The sequence below is a fragment of the Apus apus genome, chromosome 11, assembly GCF_020740795.1.
Source record: "Apus apus isolate bApuApu2 chromosome 11, bApuApu2.pri.cur, whole genome shotgun sequence".
Lineage (NCBI taxonomy): Eukaryota > Metazoa > Chordata > Aves > Apodiformes > Apodidae > Apus > Apus apus.
In genome coordinates this window covers 13,187,805-13,202,671 of record NC_067292.1, presented here as the reverse complement: position 1 = coordinate 13,202,671, position 14,867 = coordinate 13,187,805, and the positions used below count along the sequence as shown (strand labels likewise).

General features: G+C 36.1%; 2 protein-coding genes across 2 annotated transcripts in view; one reads left to right on the top strand and one right to left on the bottom strand.

Moving 5' to 3' along the window:
* The window catches only part of ZNF423 (zinc finger protein 423), a 920,137-nt gene that overhangs the window by 754,157 nt on the left and 151,113 nt on the right, over positions 1-14,867 (top strand). The window lies entirely within an intron of this gene.
* LONP2 (lon peptidase 2, peroxisomal) overlaps positions 1-14,867 on the bottom strand; it is a 40,073-nt gene that overhangs the window by 13,443 nt on the left and 11,763 nt on the right. Inside the window, exons 8-11 of the mRNA XM_051629057.1 lie at positions 12,184-12,325; positions 6,015-6,165; positions 5,397-5,523; positions 4,762-4,892 (exon numbers count right to left, since the gene is read on the bottom strand). Of these exons, the coding sequence (XP_051485017.1) occupies positions 4,762-4,892; positions 5,397-5,523; positions 6,015-6,165; positions 12,184-12,325 (551 nt within the window). The remainder of the gene's footprint in view (positions 1-4,761; positions 4,893-5,396; positions 5,524-6,014; positions 6,166-12,183; positions 12,326-14,867) is intronic.

Below are 14,867 nucleotides of genomic sequence, written 5' to 3'. Positions count from 1 at the left end.
GACAGTTCAATTTGAGTTTCCAGAAACAAGAACTTTTGGTTAGGACAACAGCTAAGTTTTTAACCCAAAATTTTCTATCCATACTTACTGGGCAAGATAGAAACCTAAAATTTTTAAACAGCTTTTAACATAACATATTCTGATTTGCTGAAAGAGGAATAAGAAAGAACATAAGTATGGAAGAAAAGGTTTCACAGTTGTGGGCAATTACAGGGGATATAGCTTGTTCTTTTTTCTCAGCTGATTTACTAGCTGATGCTTCAGTACATGACAGACCAACTCAGAATTTTTTTAGCCCCTCCAAACTAACTAACAAACTCCACAGAACTACATGTAGGTAGGAAAGGATGGGATTGCCCTTGCTGGCAACAGTCCACATTCAAAGCCAGGCATAACAGGAAACTACATCTTAAAAGCAACCCTCCACTGTCCAACTTTAATCTTACGCACTATGTACTTGGGAAGTGTTGCTTCCAAAATACTTTCTTTTGGAAATAAATTCTTTCCTGGGACCCCAATCCTACTAAAACACTTACTTGTATATTTAAATGTCATGTTATGTGCATTTTTCTCCACAGGATCAGAAAATTTCTCTTTTCACAGAAAAATTATATTCCATCAATTCTGATCTAGAATAACAATTTGTACTTGAAGCACTTGCATTTGAGGTTTCCATGCAGGAATATTCAGATAAATTAATATGTTAAGAAAATAGTTTCTATATAAACTCAACTTTTCATAACATTAATGCCTCTGGCCTAAAACAGAAAAGACAGTCCAAGCAATTTTTAGCAAAAGCCACATGTCAGTCTGCAGAGCTGATAAGTATACCAACAGCAGCACAGCTGATCTCAAACGTGAGTGCCTACAGTCATACCACTGTGGGATTTAAGCTGATCAGATTTCACAAACTCATTTTGCAGGGCTGTGGGAGATCCCATGCTGCTGAAAGCACTGAGTTTTGGCTAGAACATAGAACAGTCACTTTTGGCAAGAGCAGTGATGTTGGCCCAGCTGTATTAAGGTCCTTATATATACTAAAACCAAGCAAAACTCCACCACAGTCATGCTTAATAGTGTTTTGTAATAAAACGCATTATCCCCAAATTGAGGGAGAGTAAAGACTCTGCATTCCAGTTCATGTTGATCACTTCAGTCAAACTTGCGCGTAAACTCAAACCCAAGTATTGTCTCATCCACAAAGAGTAAAACAAACTGTTCTACTGTGTTACTGGGTTATAGAAATACTTCAGTATTTTCAAAACCTTGGCATCAACAGAGATAGAATTCTCAGTTAATAGATTTTAGTTATTAAATATTATCTGTCCTAAACTTGCTTTAAAATCTAAATTACACAAATAATTTTTCTCTCTGGGTTTCAATTGTTGTACCATGATATGATACGTTAGGACACAGTTGCTGCATTGTATTCTCAAGGCAGTTGCACTAAAACGGGAAGGAGAGTTTCACATATTTTTGTGACTCCTAGATTTTCTTCCAGTGTCAAAGACTAGATGAGTGTCTCATAAATCTTAGATAGTATTTCAGTATAATATCAGATAGTATTACTGTACACAAGGATGACTCCCTGGAGAGGTCTGAAAAGCAACTCCATGTGCTTCTGCTGAAGTTCATGGTACAAATTCAATGACTGACGCAACTAACCCTCCTGCACTTGCCAACTTCATTGTAAGGATCAGAAGTCAAGGGAGTGAGGAAGGCAACACAAAGCTGCCAGTGTTTTTCAGTCATTCCTTTTTGGAAAGTGCTAAACACAGCTTGACAGCGCATCTCTCAGCATCAGAACTGCTATGGCAGGTATCATCCATTTTTAGAGCCTACTATCAGTGTCAAAAGTCTGACGTTTACAAAGCCTTGAGAGCAGATGCTCCACTCTGAATTAATAATCTGATTTAATCAATATAATGATGGAAATTTTGAGGTTCTACCACCTAATGTCTTTCAACTTTTCCTACAAACCCATAAGCCAGAAGGCACTCAGCTGAATAAACACAACAGGCACCATGCTAGTATTCTGATATGCTACGAACCAAATACACATCATACTTCAGCAAGTTAGAATCTACAAGGCAAGCCTGTAGCTTCACAACGCACCACATAAGAACATTAACAAACACAGCCTCAGTCCCACATCAGTAACTGACAAATGCGTAAAGCAAAAACTAATAACAGGCTTTTATTCAGATAAAGAAAAAAAATATATCAAGAAATAAGTATAAATGAAACTACTAAGAGACAACAACTTGATTAACTATTCTTCCAGAGTCATTCATGATATGAAATAGAAATTCATCATTGCAATGCACAACTGCACAAATAACCATTCACTGAAAGGGGAAAAAAAATCAAAAGAAATAAATTTAGGCTACAAAACCCATCATTTGAAAAAACTTATAAGTATTTGGGGGTATTTCCCAGTTTTGCTTAAATACTTGTTTTTTTACAACAAAGTGGATAAAAACTAAACTAAAATAATTTTTAAAAGTGTTCTGCTCTCATACACTCCCCAAAAGTGCCATATTCTGCTAAAAATACAGCAGGGTGTAAGTCCATTATTAGCACAAATAAAATTAGTTTTACAGACTTCACCATTGTATACATGCCTTTGTAGTACCAAAGTTTAATTACAGAGCCACCTTGGCCTCCCTATTATTAATAGAGCTTTTTCTTATGGATAGTTTCAGTTCCAGAAGTACAAAGGCAACTCTTCACAGCTCATTCCTTCTGGGCTTATTCCAAATTTTGTGCCAACCAAAAATGTTACCATTTTTCCCCTCTTCTGAAGCACTTTGCTTGCTGTTTTCACTTAGCTTTGGTAAGTTGCAAGTGCAGTGCTAATTTTAACAGTGTGTAATTTTAACAGTGTAAATACCTAAGTTGCAAGAACAGTGCTAATTTTAACATTGTAAATACCACTGTCACTGGACTGAGATGTCTAATACAGTTCCTTTTTGTTTTTTGCTTTAATAGTAAAATGTTTCTTCTCTTAGTACCAGGAGTTGTGCTCTAAACTGCATGAAGAGTAGAATGACGCTTTTTATGCAGCAATCAAACTTACAACTTCTAAGCACATTTTAGACACAGCTACCCTTCAGCGCAGAGAAATACTTTTAACCTATGACTTGTCAATATTATTATAAAAAAAAGTGACAGTAGCAAAGACACCTGATATTGCTTGATGCTGGTAAGCCTGGTCCTTACAACCCAAAAGCTCAGTGTTCTGGTTCAAAAGCAAGCTCAGGTATCAAAGTATCAACAAACTCATTGTTTGACTCCAAAAAAATCCAACACAGAGTAGAAAAGGTAGGCAAGATGTACATAGTATAAATGTAAAGCATTAATAAATGTCTTAAAAGCTCTTCGCCTTAGTGTACATGGGACAACATAAACTACACAGCCACATGCATGCACAGCCACTGAGAAAGTTAATTTGTTTTTAAGCCAAACATTCAGAGACAAATGAGCTGACTCCACTTAAGCAAACAGTGATCTGTTGACCAAACTCAATCTTCTAATATTACTGTTTCCACAGACATTGTGATCAAGTTAGAAAACTCAACAAGGTGAAAGATGTAATTTTCAGAAGGGAGATACTGCGTTATGGAAAAGAGGCAAGGTAAAGCTCAAAGACTGTCAATAAACAGATTGAGTCAGGTGGACTCACTGCAGTATTTAAAAAAAATAAACAAATAAACAACACCCAATACCTTGCTTGCTAGATTTTAAGAGAGACTAAGGACTAGCCACATTTTAGAAATTCAGCTTCAAGTTTGGATTTTGTCTTTTCACATTTCTCATCTCCCTTGAACTGTGGGCTCCTGCAGACATCTAGTGCTGCAATGAGGACTCTGAAGCCTTCAACAGAAAACTGCTGTGTATTGTGAGATCCCCCATCAACAACTGGCTGGATAAAAAGCACAACCATCTATGCCCTGCACGGTATGTTTCACTAAGCACAATATGGATGTTCACTGTTATTAAAGAGAACATTAATTTGGGGATGAAAAAGGGAGCAGTCACTAGTTGCACACTGCATATGAACTGGGTTATATGCCTGAATTCTTCCCCCCCTTCTATTTCAAGACTTGAAAGACGTCTGCCTCTACTGGTGAAGCAGTTACATAAATATTTTTGCTGTTTAAGAATTCCATGTTTAGTTTTCATTCACTCTGTTGGATGACTGGGAATGATAAATCACTATTGTCTGTATACACAGGAAACAAGAACAGACTTACTGAAGCTGACCAAAGCTCCAAGAGAATTAGAGTAAGTCAAGTGTTAAAAAGCATATAGAGCCCCTAAACCTTTCTAATTTCAAAGCTATTCAAGATGACATTTATTTTAGAATACAAAAAACATCAGTTTGAGTTCTGAGCTGGTAGAGCATGCCTATCACAGTTAAGGAATTTCTTTAAATACAATAGTTAAGAAAATAAGTGAGATATTTATGTAATAAAAAAATAGGAAACATAAAAGGCAAATCATAACTGCATACCCAAGATATGAAATAGATCCATTGTACTTCTCAATTACCAACCTGGCAGGCAGAAGTTACTCATATCCCAAGCCATAATTCAGCACTGCTTGAGCTCTGCATAATAGGAATATCAATCTATTTGCAAAGCTTTTAAAAACAGAGCCCTTAAAGAAGCATTAAAAAGGATAAAAGGTTGATATATCAGCTTCCTAATGACTTTGTAAGAATTTTACTTTTTCATAAAACATGCTAAAGATACACACCTTCTTCACCCACTTCAGCACGATCTGGCTTTGTTTCTTTGTGCTGTCCTTCTGCCACTTTCACTGCCACTGCTCTGCAAATAGCACCCAGCTTCCGATCCAGAGAGCGGACTCCTGCCTCTCTGGTGTACCTAGTGCAGAGACAATTGCTTTACTGTGGATAGTCTTCCTCGGAGAGATTTCTTTCAAACGCAAAACCAGTTTCTTTCTAAAAATATATGCAAAATGGTAATTTTATTTTTTTCTATGAAAATGACAAAGAGAAAACTTCCTTCTTTAAAATAAAGGTTTTCTGCTCCCCAAACCATGGCTTCACACACTGCACACTGCAGCAACACTAGCTTAAGTGTTTCTGTTTGTTCATAGCACCTTGCCAATTGTGTCAGCACAAATGACTGTGAGTCACACTCTGAGAGCCAGAGCAAGGAATTATCTGGAGAAGGAAAGATGAATCAGTTTAGGAAGCAGAGCCAGACAGAGCGCAGGGAAGAGCAATTTCATAAATTACAAACTGTTGAACTTCTGGAGCTATTACGGACAATAAATCTTAAGAAATGTTTTGTGTTATCCCTTTACAGATGATTTAGTAGTTACCAGAAAAAGAAATTATTTAAAGCAATGAATAACAGATTTACCTTGTAATTATGTCCACAGTGGTTACTTGTGGAATCTGTATTTGCTGTGGAGTCAAGCCATGTTGTTCAAGCTGTTTAGGAATCAAGTGTCTGTGTGCAATTTCAATCTTTTCTTCTTGTGTGTATCCTTCCAAAGAAAAAGCATATGTTTTCTTATATTTTTGCTTATACACTACAATATAATCAAACCTCTTACAATTTATAATTGTATGTGATTGAATCTAACAAAAAAACCCAGCTATAATCTAAAAGGCTGTTGGTATGATACTTTGTAGTTATTAATAACTTAATATAAACAATAATACATTTTTAGTGTTTCAAAGCCATCAGCCAGCTAGAATACAAACACATCAATTAGTGAAAATATTATTGCAGAATCTATCTATCTATGTATTTCCATATACCTGGAAATGTATTTTCCTAAGTGCAATGGTAAATGTTATTCTCATCACAAAGGCCTTAATGGAGGCATCCCCACCAGTCTCTCAACAATTCTGACCATTCAGTCTAGATTCCTAGCAAGCTTACTTTAAGGAATTGCTTTTCATTTGGGAAGAACACTCCAACATTGTTTTAGGACTTCCAATAGCCACTTAAATGAAAACACTGTAGTATTACCTGGAACTTGAATAATTTCCATCCTGTCCAGCAGAGCAGGTGGAATAGTAGCTGTAGTGTTGGCTGTAGCTATGAAAAGGACTTGGGACAGATCAAAGGCCACGTTTAAGTAGTGATCGGTGAAACTGTGATTTTGTTCTGGATCCAAGACCTTAACAAAAGTAAACACAAAATTGATGCAGTTGCTCTATTAGAAGGAAAGAAAATACACATATTTTAATTCTATTCCATTTGGTTCTGTCAAATCTGACTTTACATTTATAAAATATGTTATGAATATTACTGAAGCCTGACTCCCAATATTCTGCCTTGCTCTCATTACTCTGTAACTACATTCCACACCACTTGCAGAAAGAAATTTGTTTCCCCAGTAGTTCTTTTTACACATTTCCAAGATGTTTGTAGCATTTCTCCATTCATCAAGTACTTCCCGTAAGCTATCTCCATGACCTTTCACAGATGGTAGAGTGGCCTTGCAAGGACTCTCAACATCCTCGGAAAAGCATCCCATGTGGTCCCACGGACTCGTATGAGTAGGAATCCCTGATTCTAATCCTTATCTGCTGCTGGTAGCTCTTCTTACTCTAAGCACACCAATGTGAGATCAAGCTGAGAAGCAGCAAAGAGCAAGGGGAAGAACAAGGGTTACCTCAGCCTTATCTGCTGTTACTAGACAACCTGCCCCACTCAGTCAGCTCTGTCCAGCCTTTTACTACTAATGTAGTACTAGAATCACTTCTTATCACCCATGACATCCCACGCAAGTCTTGACTGTAAGTGAGCTCTGGCTGTCCTAAGATGATCTTTGCATCTTCCCTTTTCCCCAAAATTTTATTATTAAAAAATAGAAACAAGACTAGACAGAAGCACAGAAGAAAACAACACGCAGTCTGACCAACCTCAAAAATGTTCTGCACAAGTAGAACTACAAACTAAGTAACAGTGTTCTCTTCCTATTACTTCTAGTACTACTAATACAACACTTGCTTATATTTAAGCTATTACTTGAACAAGCCGTTATTCAATATATGTGGATCACAAGCACACTAAGGTGCTACCTCATCGTTTTTTTTAATAGTGCTGAAAATTGGAAGTTCATGGTATATTACAATCACCACCTATGAGCCACCTTCATTCCACCCCACCTTAGAGTACTGCTACACTTTTCCTTCCCAAATGATGAATTATCAGTGTCACATCAACATGAATAATTCTCATGTTACAAATAACAAGACCTATGCATCTCCTGAGAAACAGCTCACTGCTGTCAAAATAATTTATCTGCCTAGACCCAAATGAATGCATCCTTTGTCTTAGCAACTTGAATTATAGCCAGGAACAGTGTTGATAATTCTAAAAAACTGAATTTGAGCACTTTCTAGTGGGTTATGAAAGAAGCAGTTCTGAATTTTCATTACTATCAACTTCTGTTCACTCTTTGGAAAGCTGAAAATCTGTAGATGTTTTATGATCACAGCAAACTAGTAAAATACTTCTTTTTCTTTGTTTTTTTCAGAATGCCAGAAACACAGAACAACTTTTTAAAAACAGAACAACTTCTGATTTCATTTTGAAGTACTACACAGATTTAAAACTAAAATTTGGCTATGTATTGCAAATGTAATAAAATACAAGCTACATGTTCCCCTTTACAGTGAAATCTTAAAACATACTTAAGTATGTGCCTGAAGTGTAAAACTAATGTTAGAACTTAGTGAATGCTATTGGTTGTTGGCTATAAGCTACTCAAAAGCTTCTTTTCTTACCTTCTTCAGCAGGCAGCTGCTATCATTTACTCCCTTTACTGAGGAAAGAAAAGGCATTCAAGTATCCTGACTAGCCAAGTACACTGATGCATAATTGCATCAGTTATAGATGTCTCTGACTGCATCTAGTCCTACAATCTAGCCCTGGATTGTAGGCGGACACAATAACAGGCAGTGCATTCAAGCACAGCATCTACAAACTGTCTTGAAGGAAAGTAGGTCTACATCAAATACTAGTCTCCTATTCAAAGTCTACTCTTGCAAATTTTTCAAAACTAATTTAAACAGCAAATCCTAATTCAACCTACCTTTTTTTTTTTTTTACACTGATAACACTGTATTTCCAGAAAATGCCAGTCTATTAGCTGAAGCATTTGCAACTACTTCCAAAGATGCTGAAAACCAATCTATTCTGATACATCAAGTTGGCTTTTTAATATCATTTATCTACATGCATGGCCATTGCTTTTTCCTTCTAGTCTGCAACTGGAAATCCTTATGAATCCTAAGTGCTAAGCTGGTGATCATAGTATGATTTATAAAGATACAAAGAACATTGATGCTGTACTCATGCGTAAACAATACTATCCAATAGGTAAAGGAAACTGCAATAAAAACCATCTGCATTTCATCTAAAAATGTGAATTATCTGAGATTGTCTACAAGGGCTAGAGTTTCCTTGGACTAGTAATCTTTTGTCTTGGTAACTATTTATTAGAATAAGATGTAAAACAATATCATGCCTATGCATTTAAAGCAGATTTTCCAAAGCAAATAGAACTGTTCTTCAGCTACAGATCGGTGCTAAAAGTTCCAAGTTCAAAAGTTTTCAAAGCTATTAAACTAATACAAAAATACCAAGTACAAAAAGAACATTCAGTGAACAAAACATCTTGGTTAATTTATGGCTGACAGCTCACATGCATACAGAGGCTTCTCTGTACTATCTTTTTATTAGCACAAAATCTAGAATAAGTTCCATGAACATTTAATTGCCTGGCTATGTTCCTGGTCTAATTTCTCTGCATACAAATACTCATTTATCAGGCACTTGGATCCCCTTTTGTTTTCTTCTGTTTTAAACAGAGGTCATCTAAATTTAGACTAAAACATTCCCTTGTTGATGAACAGTAACTGGAAATAGGAAGACATTCTGATTTGCTTAAGCAACAACTCTGCAGAAGCACTAGAAGAACTAAACACTTATCTGGCAATTACAAAACATCAAGCTTTGCATCCAAGCTTACAGGGTATGCCAGTTTTCTTCTTGAATATCTCTCGTTGTAGACAATCAATGAAAGTTTAACACATCTACACATTAAGAAATAAAAGATGTGCCTTTTATACTTAATGATGGCACTTACCAAACAAGAAGCAGCAGTCTGAAAAACAAAGGTACCAGCTAGATGACGGCTTACTACTGTTTGTTCTACATAATAGCCACATTTGCTCATTCCAGATGGACTTTGCAACAATGTAAACCACAAAAAGCAGACGAAAATTGAGCTGTTATCTCCAAGCATAAGTTCTCCATTAGAAGAGGTAAAGCACCTGCTTCAAGATGTTTAGACAGCAGTAGAGGGATATACAGCTCTCACATGGGAGCAGCCCAGACATGATTAATAGAGCAATTATTTTTCCAGATGCAACTAATGGTCAATTAGCAGTGACTTACATAAGGACTGGAGGCCAAGCAGACAGCTGGAAGCTAACCTGATGAGCCTCAACTAGAATAATCCATGGCAGGAGGTGAGTTGAATATCACTGAGAATGTGGTTTTAAAATAAGGAGAACAGAAACGTCCCAAAGCCGCCACAAAGAATCAAAAATTCAAACACAAATAATTTAAAAAATAACTTATTTCATTTGCCCTCACACACTTGGTATGATAGAAGAAAATTAAAAATGCTAATGCTCTGCTGCAAGATGGGGGAGGAAAAATAAATTCTAATAAACAGCAAAGGTCGAATATAATTAACAATATTAATGTAAAGATCTGAATTTATTATTAGAACACTTCCAAAAAATTTACTCTTTCCAAGAAATGCCAAATCATTGATTCATTACTGATTTCGACTGACTAGAGAACAGTCAGCTAAGTAACAATATTGATTTTCAGGTATTTTTTATCAATTCATTGACCAGATTTAGGCCATCTTATTTCAATACCTAAAGGAAAAATGACAGAAGAAATATCAGCCAACTCAGAAACAGACCTTATTACTAACATTAAGAGCAAAGACTAAATAAAATCCCGCAATGGAAAAGTACAAAGAAAATGCATCTGAGTATTTGTCACACTCCCCGGGTTCTTTTTCTTTCACTTGCAGGCTTCTCATGCACCCGAGGAATGTGTACTATACACACTGGAGAAATCCACAGGTAAGGGCCTATAACTGCAATTTTTAAAAGCTAAAAAAAGTGAAGCCATGGTATTTTCTAAAATTTAAATTATTACTAGTTCATGTTAACATGTGAAGATCAAAACAGAGCCCTCAAACATAGCCTGTTCATACACTGATTGTCAAAGAACTAGTTGGCCTTGTCAAAATAGTAATTTCACACTATCTAGCAGGAAGAAAATAATGACATTTGTAGAATGTCAATTGACATTTCATTTGCAGAAAATCATACAGCACATAGATGAGCTCATGACACCTTAATTAAAGTAGCATTTTTCATATTCAAATCACTGTATTAAGCACAGTCAGTCAAAAAAGAGTCATTAGAATGATTCTGTAGTCAAATATTACCAGAACCATTTTCTCCTACAACTGCCCAGCTACAGAAGTTAGATAAGTTACCACACATTAAGTCTGACAACTGAGATGCTCCTCGGACTATGCCCTAAATCATTTCAGTGAAAGTGAGCCAGGCTAGCTCAAAAAATGTGGATAAATATCTTTGACTAACTCAACTCCTTTTGACTAAAACAAGTAAAGAAAAATCACAGAAGCAGCTCAGCTGAAAGTGATAGGTTGGTAGCCCCTATGATCAGAGAGAACACAAAAGAGAGGTAGGCACTGTAAAAATACAGCAGTATAAGGAAATTCTAAACATCCACAACACCCAAACCACTGGGTGCACTAGTGCTACATCTGCTCTGGACTGCCTCAAATGTTTCAGCCTAGCCCAGTCTTGCTGTGCCATTACCTCCCTCACTCCCTCCTTTCCTTATCACCAGTGCTAGCACAGCAAGATATACACAGCCTCCTGCACTAAGACGGTGGGGAGAGGCAACAGTCCTTGTCTCTTCCCCATGCCTGATGGGACACTCCTTCCTTTCTCCAGCAAACTGCTAGAATAAAACCACTGAATATGCAAGCCAGGGGAAGAAGGAACTGTACTGGGATATTATTGTATGTCATACTCCAGGGCAAAATAAGACAGAAAGAAGGTTCTGGCAACCCACTGCTGATCTCTGCTACAGAATCCTCTGATACATGAAGCCTGCAAGGCATAGGTCTCAATTCATCTTCTTCATAATCACTCGTGTTTTAGCCTCCTGAAATTGCAACAACTAACCTTATTAACAATATCTCAACAGTTGATGGATTCACAAAATATTCCAAAAGTATCTAATTCACCGAAGTCCCTATTTGTATCTCCTAGATTCTACTTGTGTTTTCAAGCAAGTCAACTTCAACAACTCAAAACCCTTGGTGATAAAATAACTACAGCACATACTTAAGAATTATATTAATTTACATCTTGATCTGAGTCCCAGACTTTCAGAAAAAAACACATTTAATAGCTGACTCTCATGGAAAGCAAACACTCACCACATCATAACCAGTTGAGAGGGAATTTGTGACTTCAACAAAAAAATAAAGTTCAGAAAGTTAATTGCAACTATAACTAAAGAAATGCTGCTAAAAGAACATGCAACTAGTCCATACCATATGCTAGATAAAATGCTTCAATATAAGCTTTTACAATCAAAAGCTTCAAAAATATATTACAATTGTTCCAAGAAAGAAAATAAAAACTTGAAAATGTCCAGCTACAGTCTGGCTGCTCTACAGCTCTTCCTCATGGCTAACAGCATTTTGCCATTACAAAAAATTATAAATAAATAAATAAATAAATCATCCCCCAAATAAGTAACATTTAAGACTTGAAGAGTCTTTAACTATACAAACCAGAAGCACAAAATTCATCCTTGTGTTAAAGCACGGACCTGTAAGATTAAAGATACCTTCCTTATACTATGTAACAGTATTTGCATTGTGCACAAGTAATTTACAGAAATCCAACGACATCAAAATACAGGAACTGCATTTGAATAAAAAACTTGAGACTGGCATGCTTTCTTTTGTCCAGTGAATCTGCCATTCTTACTCAAGTATTTTAATTCTTTTTAATTACAAACGAAATCATGAGTGTAATTTAACATCTCTTACCTCAAGCAAGGCTGCTGCAGGATCCCCCTGCAAGCTCTTCCCCAGTTTATCAACCTCATCTAACAGGAATACTGGATTGTTAACCCCAACAGTCTTCAATCCATTGATTATTCTGCCAGGCATGCTGCCAACATAGGTGCGTCTGTGAGAAATAAATGTATATGGGGAAAGGGGTCAGAAGCATGTAACAGGAGTAGAAAAATAAAAAATAAGCTCAAGGGAAAATATAAGAATAAGCAGCATTGTAACAAATCTTGCCTTTTTTTGCAAAACTTTCTGGAATCAGCTGATAAAAATGTGGAATATGCATCTGAACTAATATAAGCAATCACATCACTAGATGAAAATTCAATTTCCATGGCTCACTATTTGGTCAGGAAAGATAAATGTATGCATTAAAGTATATCCAAACCTCACAGATTGCAGGCATTTTATATGATAGAGTACAAGCATCCTTGTATTGTATGAACAAGCAGGAGAATTGGGAACACCGTTAATACTAACATTTTAATAAGGATGGTACTGGGTTTTTATCATCACAACAGAATTCACACAGAGTGTTACAAATTAGGGCAAAATTCCAAATATCACAGAATGTTAGGGGTGGGAAGGGACCTCGAAAGCTCATCTAGTCCAACCCCCCTGCCAGAGCAGGATCCCCTAGAGTAGGAGATATGCTGAACTGTTGATGTTCCCTGTGTACACAGCATGCTTTAATTAATGCTCACAATAAATAATTGTATTTGCTATGTAATTTCAACATGAAATAAACTTAACAGTGCAACAGAACAAAAAAAGTATGGATCTGGATTTATTCAGCAGAAGTGGTAATAACTTTTTTTCACAATGGACAGTGCAACTACATTTTACAAGCATATTTCTGCTGTGCCTTAACTGAACAAAATGCTATAATTAAGGGTACGAAATGCTGGTCACTCAAGAAGCAAGAGCTACATGAAGTGCTGAATTACAGTACCTATCTCATGACCCTCACAAAGCAGATATGCAGAACAGGCCTGCTTTGCCACATGATCTGTGTCAATATAGTCCAAAATAAACAGGATGACATTTAGAAAGATGAAACTAAAAATACCGTGGGAGTAATTTCAAGAGATACTAGAGAAGACTTTAAATATACAAAAAAACCCCAACTCTAAACAGTAATGGTGTTGGTTCCATGTAGTATTTAACCACTGAGGGAACAAACTGCAGTTACTGCATTCAGTTCTAGATCTGAGCAAAAAGAAAAATTATTAAGATTTTCTAACTAGGCAGAAATGCACCAGAATTTCAGGTTGCCTATTACGACCTTCATGAGGCAGCTGCTAAAGACTGCAACAGCCAACATGCAACAGCTCATCCCCTCAATGCTTTTGTGTAGAGTCTTGTTCTGCAGCGAGCGAGTGGATTTCTCTCCACTGATGACTGCACTATGTAAGGTTTATTACAGGTTAAGAGTCTGAATGGGGGAGCTACTATACTATATTAGCATGCCATTGCATTCTCCATCTGCCAAGTCAACCTTGCCAAAAGAATTAAAGGATTCTACAAAACGCAATCAGAAAATTACAAGACTGAAGCAGAACTTAGGTTCACAGAAGGGAATAATTTACTGGTGCAACCAAATTAATTCATGAAGCAATTCCGGTTTTGTTTCTCGGTTTTTTTATGTTTCAGTGGGTTTTTTCAGTGGGGGTTTTCTGTGGTTTTGGTTGGCTGATGGTGGTGATTTTGTTGTGATTTTGGTGCATTTTTTAAAAATTAAAAATTAAAATGCTTACTGCACTAATAAATAGTTTTATATGCTTTAGAGACAATAATAAATATTTTTATGAACAATAAATCTGTTTGTTTATACCCAAACACACACACATACCACTTTTTAAAACATTTTTGGAGTTTTCCCCCAAAACAAGAGAGATTTTTTCTTTACTGAAATACAAAAAAGCTGTTATTAATATATTGAAATATTTGAAAAATTGTACACAGTCAAGTTTCTTAACATCTTAAACCATATACTAGGGCAGACTGAAGCACAATGTATCAAGATCGGTGGTGAATATAAAGCAGAAAAACCCAAATGTACTCAAAACAACTTACAGGTAAGATCAATACCTTGTAAAAATACAATTTTAAGAGTATAAAAATTGGATGGCTTCTAAAGCAAGCAATAAGAAAAACATTTTAACTGTGATAGAAAATATTTTATTTAATTTTTTTATGCACCCTGTCCAAAATAAGTAATGGGTCACGAGCTACCATACAAAAAACTTAAACAGAAACCACAGCCCAACTGAAATTGACCCAATGTTACAAAAAGGATTAAATGGTTCCCTATAAAACCCAAGAGTACTTCAAGAAATTAAAAGCTCAAAATTTAAAGAACTATTGTTTGAAATATGGAGCAGTTCTGCAAAATACTCAGTCTCCACAGAATTAGGGTTAACAGATGAGAAAAGTGCCCAGTGGCTAGAAGCATTTTGCTTTTCTTTTCACCACCTGACAATTGACTAATCTCACTCTTCCTCATACCGTTGTCTTTTCATTTGTATTTTCAATCATCTCTAGACATGGGAAACCTAAACAACTAACTCCAGTGGAAAGTTTAATTGATGCACTAAATGTCACATAAAAGCATGCTTAAGTTTATTTACATGATTTGATGACGTATCACTAAATAGATA